Genomic DNA, 12,015 nt, shown 5'->3' on the forward strand with positions numbered 1-12,015 from the left:
AAAGGGCCTGTTTGTTTCGTTTCCCTTAGAATCTAAAACCCACTTTCCTTCATTTTTTCACTTTCCCTCACATTCTTTAAGGGTCTGTTCGGTTATTTCCTAAAAAACCAAAAAAAAGAAAAGAAAACCAAGAAATCTCAAAAAGTACAATTTCACACATTTCCATCCCTAAAACTCACTCACAACATCTAATAAAATATTATTTTTATCCAACAACTCATCCACCACATCTAATAAAATATTATTTTCATCCAACAACTCATCCATCACATCCACCACATCTAATAAAATATTATTTTCATCCACAACATCACCCAACTCATCTCATCTCATATTTAAAAATCACTCACATCATCCAATAAGATTGTGACAACTCATCTCATCTCATTAACATTTCATTTCTTTGTTTTCCTCTCAAAAAGCTAGGAAAACAATTTCCTTAAGTGTGGGTCACATCATCCAATAATATAATGACAACTCATCTCATCTCATCTATTTTCTTATTTTTAAGAAATAACCAAACAAAAGAAAACTACCTATTACAAGAAATAGGTTTCTTATAATTTATTTCCTTATTTTTTTCGCCAACCAAGAAATCTCAAAACAAGTTTTCTTAAAAAAACACTCACATCATCCTATAATAAGATGACAACTCATCTCATCTTATCTTCATTTCTTTGATTTCCTTTTTTAGCAAACCAAACACTCCCAAAACAATTCTTCTTAGAAATAGTTTTCTATTTCTTTGATTTCCCATTTTTTTTAAGGCAAACGAACAGACCCTAACCCACTTTTCTTCACTTTCTCCACTTTCTCCCAATAATATTGTGACAACTCATTCCATCACATCTCATTTCTTACTTTTAAAAATAAACTAAACACAAGAAATGAGTCATATCAATCAACTCATCCAACTCGCCTCACTCAACTTTCCTTCATTTTCTATCATCTTTAAAAATTACTCACATCATCCAATAATATGGTGACAACTCATCGCATCTCATTAAAATTTCCTTCCATCCATTTCCTCCAAAAAAATAAGGAAATTAATTTTCTTAAGTATGAGTCACATCATCCAATAATATAATAACAGCTAAGTTTCTCTCATTTATTTTCTTAGTTTTAAGAATGAACCAAACACAAGAAAGAACAAAAAATAAAGAAAGTGGAGGAAAACATCAAAAATTACTTATCTGATCCAATAATATGGTGACAACTAATTTTTTTCCCTCACTTTCTTTCCGAATTTTGACGAACCAAATATCAAAAAGTAGAGAAAAATATCAAAATTTATTTTCTTTCCCCCATTTTCTGAATTTTTTTGCAAAACAATCAGGCCCTAAACGGAACCTCAGCCAACGGGGAAGCGGGTTAGCCCTTTAGTAACCTTCGGGTTTCGGGTTTCGGATCTGAACCCGCTATACAGCCTTCAAATCTGTACCTTCTCCTCCCAAAAATTTGATCGCTACCAAAGAGAAACGATGCGCAACAAAAACTTCAGAAAGCGAACTCGCGACGAAGACCCAACCCCCGAATCCGAAGACGAAGAAGAGCGCAGGTACCAGGGGGAAAAAAACCCTAACGCTAATAAAAAACCCCCTCAAAACCCCCATATTTATTCCTTCATCTACCAAATTTCATCTAAATCTAGGGTTTCTCTTTGTCAGATTAAAGCTAGACGAGGTGAAATTCCTGCAGAAGCAAAGGGAGCGGAAGCTTGGGATCCCGGCGGTCCTCGCCGGCAAGTCCGGATCCAACAGACTGCAGGGGTCCGGCGAGAAAGGGGATGGCGATGGAGAGAAAGAGGATTTGGTGCTTCAGGATACTTTTGCTCAGGAGACCGCCGTCACTGTTGAAGACCCTAACATGTAAAGTTCGAAACAAGTTTGAATCTTTTGGAGGAATTTGATTGCTTAGGAGTTTGATTATTAAAATTGCTCAATTTTTAGTCAGAATACACAATTTCAGTTCAGTTTAAATACTGGTACTTGTACTTTACTATCCTAAAGTTTCACCTTTTTTTTTCTCCTGAAGTTCTATTTTGACAAATTGCCGATGCAAAATGCAACAAAGTTGACGTTAATTTTGTTAAAGAATATCATAGGGAAACGGCAAATAAATTATCTTATTAGAAAGGGCGAAATTTTGGGTGTTCTAAAGTGCAAATAACCCTTTATTTAAAAATGGGATGAAATTAACTGTCAATTTCAAAATCTTGGCTGAAGCTTATGACCTGGCTGTAACATTGTGTTGATTAATCAAATCATTAGCTAAATGTTATTGGAGATTCAACTGATTTAACTAGATTACACCAGAATATCACTCATGTTAGAAGTAGGATAAACTGTATTTAGGGTAAATTTCACTAAATCCTAATAAGTTTGGGCCTTTAGCACTAAACCGGAAAAAAGTTTGAAACTCTCACTAACTCCTAATATGTTTGAGATTCAAAAAAAAAAAAAAAAAGAAAAAAAAAACCAAAAGTTTTGATTTTGTTTTTGGGGTTTTATGGAATTCCCAAACTTAGTGGTTTAGCAAGAGTTTCAAACTTTTGCGGGTTAAGTGCCAAAAGCTCAAACTTGTTGGGGGTTTAGTGAAATTTATTCTGGTATTATCCCTCCCAATGTTTCAACGTGATAAGAAATATCCCTGTAGTTTTTTGTTAGACACCTTGACCCCCAAGGTCTAATGACAACTAATAATGTTAGTAATAAAGGTGAAATATTCTCATGCTCACACATATATTTCTTATTATTTCCCATTATTTTTTAATCCGTTAAAATTTGATTCTGCATTTTCATTTTTGAAGCAGGATAGTATGCTAATGTATCATTTATGAATAAGAATTATCTGAAATTTCAGTCAGTATGATTTTCAGCCCTATTTGGAATTTTGCTATATCACCGGTTTTAAAACCTTGGTTGGAACTTGGAATGAACAGTTTGCTGAATTTTCTACTTTTTTCTATTTAACAGGTTGAAGTACGTTGAGCAAGAACTGGCAAAAAGAAGAGGCAAGAGTGTTGATTCAGGCGATAAAGAGGAGAAAGATCAGGTGGATGAATTGTATGTTGTTCCTGAGCACCTTAAGGTAGGTTTTTAAGTTATCTGATAGAAAACATTCTTAACTTTTGTTGACCATTGGAAGTCGGTCTACCGAAACTGTTCTCACTAGTTTCCTTTTCAGGTAAAGAAGAGGAACTCTGAGGAAAGTTCCACACAGTGGACTACTGGGATTGCAGAAATTCAGCTCCCCATCGAGTATGCTTCTTTAATTTGAATACTGCACCTTTCACTTTTTTGGAATTATATAACTTGGACATGAATTTCAAAATTTCAACAAAAATTCCCTGTGCCTATGTAGGTGGTACGTGCTTATCTGCATGATCTCTTGTAGCGAATAAGAGTACTACAATGTGAATCAAATTTTTTGTGTTAATCCATTGACTGTCCAATATAGCATGCATATGTGCAGACAATTTCTCAAAAATAGAAATAATACATTGATTTGGAAACTACCTGACATGCAAGCATAAATAATTGTTTAAGGAAGTGGGATTTCTTTTGTTATAATGTTTTGCCTTTGACTGACTGCCATTGTCCTGTAATGGTTGGAAGTGGGACAAGTTAGCGTTATCATCCAGTATTCCACTGAGGATATCATATAAATCTAATAAGAAACTGTTTTGTCTTATATCCTGCTATGGTTTCGAAAGAAAGCGATGGATAGTGAGACTGTGTGCTTGTGTGAGTTACTACCATGACCCTGACTGACGTGAGGACAAGCTGAAGGAAAGAAAAATACTCAACTGCTGAGGAAGTTGTAAATGTAAACTGATTTTTTCAGGAAGGATTGAACATGATCTAAATAGCCTTTAGTCAGATAAAGAATTGTTTGATATGAGAATACTACGCTTTGACTGGGATTCAGTTGCGTTGGAAAGATCCAGGAAGGTCTTGATGTTTCTAATTGTGTCTTAACCAGCTTATCCCCAATATACACACACAGTCGTGCCATTCCATCTGATGAGTGTACATTCTCAGAGGAACTTTTTGTTCTTATGTTTTTTCACTTCTTTTTTATTCTTTTTTTTAAATTCAATCAAATAAGTGAATGATATATTTTTCTTGTCTACAATCAGGTTCATCGTTTGATAGAAATGTTACTGCTATATGTCAGATTAAGTTTTTGTTTATGTTTGGGGTATGTGCTTACTATTACATGATGACCTACTTGAGAGATGCGTGCAAGATATTGTCTTTTCTGAAAAAACTTCTGTTGCAGTTAATGATGCTTAAAATTTCCTTCCTTGTGGCTTTTTTATTCCATTACTCTCTGCAGATAATCACTTTTTAAGGATGCAGATATAAATTGCGGAATATAGAAGAGACAGAGGCTGCCAAGAAGCTCTTGCAAGAGAAGAGGCTTGCAGGCAGAGCTAAATCTGAACTGACTATCCCCTCAAGCTTTAGTGCAGATTATTTTCAGCGTGGCCGAGACTACGCTGAAAAACTTCGAAGAGGTTGGTGCAATTCTTTTACCGGTTTCATGCTTTTCTAGTAGAAGAGGGTTTTGGTTTTCCTAAAAAATAATAGGGTTTAGATTTATTGGTTTGTTACATGATGCCATTGATTAAGTAGCTTACTCTGTGTGTGTGTGTGAGAGAGAGAGAGAGAGAGAGAGGCTGGGCTATTCCTCTTGTTTCACTAAGAAGAAGATGTGAAATAAAATATCATTTAAAGGCATTTCATCTTAAAATATATAGCAATGCAAACTGTCCCACAAGGTCATAAAATAAGCCATCAGAAAACCAAGCAAAAAGATCTGAGACCCAACACAAAATGACAAAAATGATGTGGTGGTAGAAGGGGAAAGTCACTAGACCTGGCAATCGCTGCACCCAGGTGGTTCCTTGGGAAGAAAGATTTTCGTCATCTTGCATGTGCTGTCCATTATGCACAGGAGATATTACATATAAGTTGAAATGCTGACGAGTGAAGCTGATAGGATCTTTTGATTTACAACAAAACCTGGTCTAATTAATCCATATTCTTCAATAATCACCAGCTGAATGATATATGTGTAGAAATTATGGACTGTTTGATGTGATAAATTATAAATAGTAGGTGGAGTATCATATACTAATATTTGTCCCGTTAATTTTTGATAACTTCCCTACTAAAGAATTAGATTACATTTAGCTGGGTGTTTCTCAAAGTTACTATTTTGAGCTCATGTCAGGAACAAACTTGGTACAATTCGCAGCAAGAATTTTAACACAATGAATGGCTGAAATCAATACATTTAGACGACAAATAATTATATGTTAAAGAAAGTTCATTAGTGCTGAAAAAGATGCTAAAAGAAGAGTGACCTATACTACTAGGGGACTAACATGAGAGACAACCAATGAAATTTGTCATTATTCCTACGCGCACTATGCATATTTGATATACTAATTCTATATTTTATGCAATGCGAAAATTCAACCAAAAAAATGATAATAGACAAATTACTAGGATCGGCGAATGCTGTGAAGTGGCAATCACTCCATGGTTTTTTCCACAAGCGAGGTGGACCATGAATATCTTACCTAGCAGCATGACTTATCATGGCAGTGTAATTAATTCTAAGTGGATGTTTGGGGGGCTTATATTTTGGTGGAAGAACTTTTAAGATAGCTTTTTCGTATCTACATGCTTGGTAAGATCCCAATTAATGTAGCTTTTAAGTCCTATTTAAAAAAAATTGGGATCCCCCAACTTTTGAAAACTAGCCTATAGCTACCTAAATAATCTAGGTTTGGACAAGCAAATGACTATTGTACCCACACAATTTTTATAAATTTCTTATCATAAAAGCCAATAGCCAGCAAAAGGTAACATGCTTATAAGCTTCTGAAAATAAGGCCTCCCAAACAGCCTCAAGTATGACAAACAAGACAGAGGGCTCACAGGGAATCCCCAGTTGTTTGTAACCTATGTTACCCCGACACGGCCAAATTGGCCCCGTACCCGTGTCAGGTACGTTTTGGGTGCGGATCCGCACCCAAACGGCAGGGACACGGCGATTGAAGGCGTGAAGGGGAAAAAAGTTACGAACCTGAAGAGGGAAAGTAGTCGTGGGAGGAAATGACGATCTTCGAGGGACAACGAGCTTCAAGGGATGACGAGCTTCGAAGGAGGAGTCGACAACGAGCTTCGAGGGAAGAGTCGACGACGAGATTGGAGGGACGACGAGCTTCGAAGAAGTGAACGACGAGCTTAGCTTCGAGGGAGAACATTGAAAACCCTAGCCCTAGATCTCCTTGGACTCGGATCTGAAGGAGGAAAGAGGAGAGGAGCCGATCTCTTGGATCAATCTGAGGCGGCGGATAGGAGCAAAGAGAAAAGCTAGGGTTTTCTTTTATGTTTTAGTTAGAGCCTTAGAGGGATCTAGGAAAGTTGGGCTTGGGCTTGGGTTTGGGTCCAGGTTAAAAACCAGCTTGGACTTTGGTTTGTTTTATATATATATATATGAGCAGTGTCCCCGTACCCTACTTTTTACAAATTTGCCGTGTCCCGTACCCGTGTCCGTACCCGTGTCCGTACCCGTACCCGTACCTATGCAACCTAGTTTGTAACTATATGATCATTGACCTTGCATTGTAATTGAATACAGTAGGTTGTTCTTGGTTTTTCCAAGGGACAGAGTAGCCACCAATATCTACGTGGAGTGAAACATTGACTGGCTTTTATCCTTTTAGTTTTCTTAAATTTCATACTCATTAACCATTAACCTTTTGAAGCAGACCATCCGGAACTATACAAGGATAGAGATGCAGAAGGTAATGACATAGGAGCCAAGGCAACAGAAGTTAACAACTCAGACAAAGCAGTTCGGAGGCAAGCTGCGACAGATGAACTCATGCTTGAGCGCTTCAGGAAACGTGAACGACACCGTGTTGTCCGTAGATAGCATTAGATGTAAGTGATCAACCATTATGAAATTTCTCCTGATAGATCCTCTTCATAATGCAGCTTTGTGTTTTTGATACATCAAATGTAACTTGGGGGTTTTAGTTGACCATACAGTTAATGAATATCACTGATTAAAGCTCATGGATTTTGTTGAGTGAAAAGGATGTAGCTTGTTAATAGACATTTCTTGGCTTTAGTATACAGAACGCTTTGTAATATTCTGATTTCAAGATTGATGTCACATATTATGTTCTCCTGTCATAACATAATAACGGGTTAGGTGGCACTTGCAACATTATTTTCTTGTTTTTCTAAAGTGTTATGATTATAAGCTTAAGTACGCTGTCTCAAGTAACTGATTTTGATTAGAGAATACTACATTGAAAGAATGGTGTGAGAGGACATGGGCTGTATAGAGCAGTTTTTTAAGACTTGGTGCTCCTAGTTTTTATATCGATGCACCTAACTACAATCAATTTTTGGTAGTGGGCTTAATTTTTTAGCTTAGGCCTAACATGATTCTCAATATTATTTGAGACCTTTTCAGGTGGCCCGACTAAGTCGGCCTCATTTTTGCTCTTATATTTTGGAGAATCAGGAAAATTCTTCAAGTTCTCCTGCAAAATTTGGAGCAAGTTTGACTTGGTATAGGGTCTGTATTTATAGAGATTTCCATTATTGGTTATGGTATGCATATCAAGCAGTAAGCATATTGATTTTGAATCATAATATTCCTTCAAATTAACGTTAGCATCTGTCTGGAGACCAGTTTCCAAGATAAACTAAGCATCAGATTCAGTTCTTCGAATATAATAAACAACAGAGGGTTGCGTGTATTATTCTCTTCTGATGAAAGATGGTGCCTAAATGAAGTTTAAGAGAAAGCAAGATAAATTATGTGCAAAGCACTATAGCTGCTTTAGTTTGTATTTTCTATATTATTTTTGGCTTGGCTGTTTGTTTGGGTCAAAATTTTAGGAAACTAGCATTTTTAGAACAAAAAGTAGGTTTTGGGCCATTTTAGGATTCCAAAAGTTGGGTTTGTTTCAAAAAAAAAAATTTAAGAATGAGTTTCTTAAAAAGTGATAAAACGACGACTTTTTTTGGAGAGCACAAATCCTATCTTTTGGCTTGGAAATAGGCTAGAAAGTTGATATATTTGCTAGCTCGGCTTTTCCTCTCTCTCTCTCTATGATGGTTCTTTTCTTATTCTTTGAAAATGAAATAAACATGAGTTTTGGATATGCTTTCCTATTATTTGCTTTATCATTCCAAATCAAACACAAGTTTTGGATTCCTTAGATATCCTAAAAAAAAATTGAATTTGGTTTTTTACTAGGGGAATCCATTTCCATAATTTTATGGAAATGAACCAAACAGCCCCTTACCGTTCACACTTCAGGACACATCTTATCTTTTAGAGTTTTGTCAGGTTTGTATAATCTCAAAAAACAACTTTAGTGCTAGGCCCTAAACTATTGTTAATTCATATTCTAAGCATTCCTTTCTACCTCTTAACAATGTTTGAAAAAGTAATGTTCTGTTATGTAACTTTGCTTCCACTAGCAAAGAATATAGACCCAGCTTATTAGTAGTAATGACCCACCATTAAATCCAAAGAATATATTCTCCTTCTTAAAAGCCTGGTGCAGGTTGATCTCGAGTCTAGCCTAATCTTTAGCCCTTCTAATTAGCTATGCTCACCAATTTTTTTCTTCCTATGAAAACCCTTTACTCTCGCCTAGATGCCTCCTTGCATGATCAACTTATTGCTGCCTTCTTAATCTTTATTGCATTTCTTCTGTCCTCGTTGTGTCCTTTGATCTTAAAACTTGTTATCTATTTCTTTCCTCTATTATCTTCTACTGCAATATGCTTCACAGCATTTTATCTGTTTATGTTATCAGAAAGGCAAGCGACGAAAGAAATATTACTCGTCCATGGAGAAAAGAGTGGGCGTGGAGTGGTTCAAGTTTATGATGATGAAGTTAACAACAGCGTCTATGGTGATCACATTGAAGCATGCTGTTTTCTGTTGAGATTAGAGCGTTGGAATTACGAGAGCGAAGTAAAAGAAGATAGTGAGGGAGCGATATTTTCTGGAAAGCTACATGTGGGGATCAGTAATCTCGGTGTCTTCAGCGAGGAAGCCAACTCTTGTGTGGTTGATAGGCTGGCTGAAGGAGCGTGGAATTGCTATTTTGGGAAAAGTTCGAAGTGGCATTACATGGGAAATCTATTGAAGGGGAGTGAAAACCATGAAATTTGAATCAACTTGCGCTACAATATCATCTTTTCTTCGCTCTATTTGTGTCATGGTTTCTTCTGATAGCTTCAAACCAGGAAACGTGGTCATGGCCTGTTCTATTATTCATTGTGCTTCTTCATAGCTAGCTTACGGATATGCTTTAGTCCTCCAAATCCAAAAGAAAGGTTTTGTAACTTTGATTCTGAGCGGGGGTGTTATGAAGTTTAGTCTTGGTTCCCGTTCCTCTGTTTCTTGATGCTATTGTAAATTTTGCTGCAGGAGAATATGGTCTCTCATTTATTGTTCGTGAGCTAATTTTCGTTTGATGGTCTTTCGGATGCTGAATTCATATATTGTGTTCTTAGTTACTTTCAGTAGCCTGTGGTACTCCTGTTTTTGTGTTTGTTTTTGTTTTTTTTTCCCGTTAAAGTTGTGGTGTTTTAGGTTTTGATTCTTTGCTTGTGCAACTGCTTTTTACTACGCATGCACAAATGGGTGATGAATGAGAATAAAGCATAAAATACGCTCTCTCCATAGCTTCCAAGAAAAACAGTGGGGAAATTACTTGATTCTCGTCACATTCAGAAGCGCATCAACATATTAAACACTGAGTTGGAGAAGAAACCTATATTTGTAGTGACTTATTTTCATCCCAAATACTATTATATTATTAGTTCTTGTAATTATTAATTATTTCTTAGAGCTTCACGTTCTGAAGAAAGGTATCCATTAACACTAAACATGCTGAAAATGAAAGTTAAAGCACATTTAAGCATCTGAGGCATCTCATTCGCTTTCCCACTTTAGATGAAATGATATTTTATTCTTGGAATCAACTTGTAAAAGGCCATCTTTGTACAGGGAGGTTGCTTTACCTAAAACATCTAAAGCAACTGCTGTATGATACACACCATAACCTCTTCAAATACTTGCACACCACTCATTCCTTGTATCCATGTTACTTTTGGTGGGCTAACTTCAATACTTAGCCACAATCCAAGTAACACAAACCTCAGACATCACACACACTCACAAAAAAAAAAAAAAAGAGAAAAAAAAAGAGAGTATGGGCATAGCAATTGGAAACAAGCTGTTGATGGCTCCTACTCTGTGTTTGCAGGACAACAAGTGACTAAAACTGGTACGACGTCGAAAAGGTCTGACCGAACTGCCAATTAGAGGGCGCCACGTTGTAGAAGGTCTTGACCCTTCCGTCGTCGGTCTGCACCCTGAAGGACAGGCTCTGTCCGTTGAGGTACGAGAAGCTCTGCCAGTTCATCCCCCAGTTCCTGCTCATCGTTTGCCAGTCTGTGTTCGAACCTTTGATCCACATTGCTGACACAACCCCGCTTCCTCCTACATTGGTCACCAGAACCAGCTCGAAGTAGTTCCTTCCGTTGATCGTGAATCTCACGCCCCCAGTCCTCCCGCACCGAACCCTGCAAATCTCGTGTTCGAAAAATACTATGTCAATTCGGAGGAATGATATATAATTGGCAACCAGTGAATCTCACGCCCCGAGTCCTCTAGTTTTATTGTAGCAGGTATACCCCCTGAGTGAAATATGTTTAGAAATTTTACTCGAGGGGTGTATCCGCAACAGCAACAGAACTAGACGGGTAGTTAAGATCGAACTGGCTAAACTGCCTGCAATTAACCCCAGAATTTATGGTCATTGTTACCTTCTGTAATACACGGGGACAATTCCTCCGCGGTATATGGCGATGGTCTCCCAAGCAGGCTGAGACATGTCGAAATGCTTTCTCGGCACCCGCCGTTGTTACTCGGAGCAATTGTAGTTCGGCGGGCAGAAATTTTGGCGGTGATTGTTATGTACGTGCCTCTCTTGCACCACTGCGGGTCCTTCGCAGCGTCACAGACAATCTGATAACAGGAGCCACAGGAAGCTCCGCTGTTGAACAGCGCGGTGCTCAGCGCTGCATTTTTCACTCCGTAACCATCGGTGTACAGGTTTCCATATCCACAAGCGCCGCCTGAATTAAATCCACAATACTCATTTGAATCTTTTTACCGCGATATATATAGATATTATAACAAGAAGTACGAGGTACTCACCCATTGTACCCGAGGCGTCGCCTCCGCCATAGAAAGCCGCCGAACCTCCGAGGTCGGAGATGAGCAATGTGAAAAGCATGACCAATGCACTTGCAATTCTCAGAGCCATGTTCGATCACTGGCTATCTTTGCGAGTATCTCTCTTATTGGCTCTTTCTATGCCAATGCATCTCCTCATCCTCTCTATATATAACTGTTTCAGTTAGTTGACTAATGCAAGATTATAATTTAAAATGATTATACTTATGCCATTTGATCTGTCTTTTGCGAGAAACCGACATAACTACTCACATGCATAGCTCTGAAATTTGTTGGGTAGTTGGAGTAGTGAGTGGATGTTTGGTAATATTTACCATCATTGTGGATAAGAAGGTACATGACATGTACTTTCAGAATGGGGAACTGTTGAGAAATACTTTAAACTCAATCAGTTGACTTTTTCAAAGTCAATCAACTTGTCTAGTTGTTTTTTTCCCCCCTTGCTGCTCCTTTTGTTAGTTAGAAGTAATATGAATTGGCATGTAGCAGCACAAGGGAAAATTTATTTTATTACGTGGTCGCAGCAAATAGTTTAATGTGTTAGTCAAATAAATTCTAAGGATCATGCTGAAACTAAGAAGTTGGTGTAGGTGTATAATTTAGTTGTTATGACTATCATAGTTATCATAATAATTATAATCAAGTTATGAAGAAGATTATGAGAGGAATGAGGAATTTGGGCCGGGTTTTATG

At 37.4% G+C, this 12,015-nt stretch overlaps 2 protein-coding genes across 4 annotated transcripts; one reads left to right on the forward strand and one right to left on the reverse strand.

Moving 5' to 3' along the window:
* On the forward strand, positions 1,467 to 9,581 carry LOC109848599 (uncharacterized protein C9orf78). Of its 3 annotated transcripts, XM_020418189.1 has the most exons (7): positions 1,467 to 1,558; positions 1,668 to 1,868; positions 2,976 to 3,090; positions 3,187 to 3,260; positions 4,365 to 4,522; positions 6,791 to 6,965; positions 8,867 to 9,006. In XM_020418189.1, the coding sequence occupies exons 1-6, from the start codon at positions 1,482 to 1,484 to the stop codon at positions 6,955 to 6,957; spliced, it is 792 nt and encodes a 263-aa protein (XP_020273778.1). In that variant the 5' UTR covers positions 1,467 to 1,481; the 3' UTR covers positions 6,958 to 6,965; positions 8,867 to 9,006. The 3 variants fall into 3 exon arrangements, with proteins under 3 accessions (XP_020273778.1, XP_020273777.1, XP_020273779.1); XM_020418188.1 differs by lacking the exon at positions 6,791 to 6,965 and having other exon boundaries at positions 8,867 to 9,581; XM_020418190.1 differs by lacking the exon at positions 8,867 to 9,006 and having other exon boundaries at positions 6,791 to 7,207.
* Positions 10,038 to 11,645, reverse strand: LOC109850665 (expansin-A8-like). Its single transcript, XM_020420722.1, is given in 4 exon segments — positions 10,038 to 10,646; positions 10,890 to 11,025; positions 11,028 to 11,201; positions 11,284 to 11,645. Coding segments are annotated over 4 exon segments (726 nt in total). The 5' UTR covers positions 11,393 to 11,645; the 3' UTR covers positions 10,038 to 10,339.

The sequence above is a fragment of the Asparagus officinalis genome, chromosome 7 (genome assembly GCF_001876935.1).
Source record: "Asparagus officinalis chromosome 7, Aspof.V1, whole genome shotgun sequence".
Classification (NCBI taxonomy): Eukaryota; Viridiplantae; Streptophyta; class Magnoliopsida; order Asparagales; family Asparagaceae; genus Asparagus; species Asparagus officinalis.

What these genes read in the sequence shown, in the direction of transcription:
- LOC109848599 (XM_020418188.1), top strand. Translation starts at nt 1,482, where the DNA reads ATGCGCAACAAAAACTTCAGAAAGCGAACTCGCGACGAAGACCCAACC. An exon ending in GAAGACGAAGAAGAGCGCAG is followed by an intron (nt 1,559 to 1,667) that starts GTACCAGGGGGA and finishes TCTCTTTGTCAG; the next exon opens with ATTAAAGCTAGACGAGGTGA. An exon ending in TTGTTCCTGAGCACCTTAAG is followed by an intron (nt 3,091 to 3,186) that starts GTAGGTTTTTAA and finishes TTTCCTTTTCAG; the next exon opens with GTAAAGAAGAGGAACTCTGA.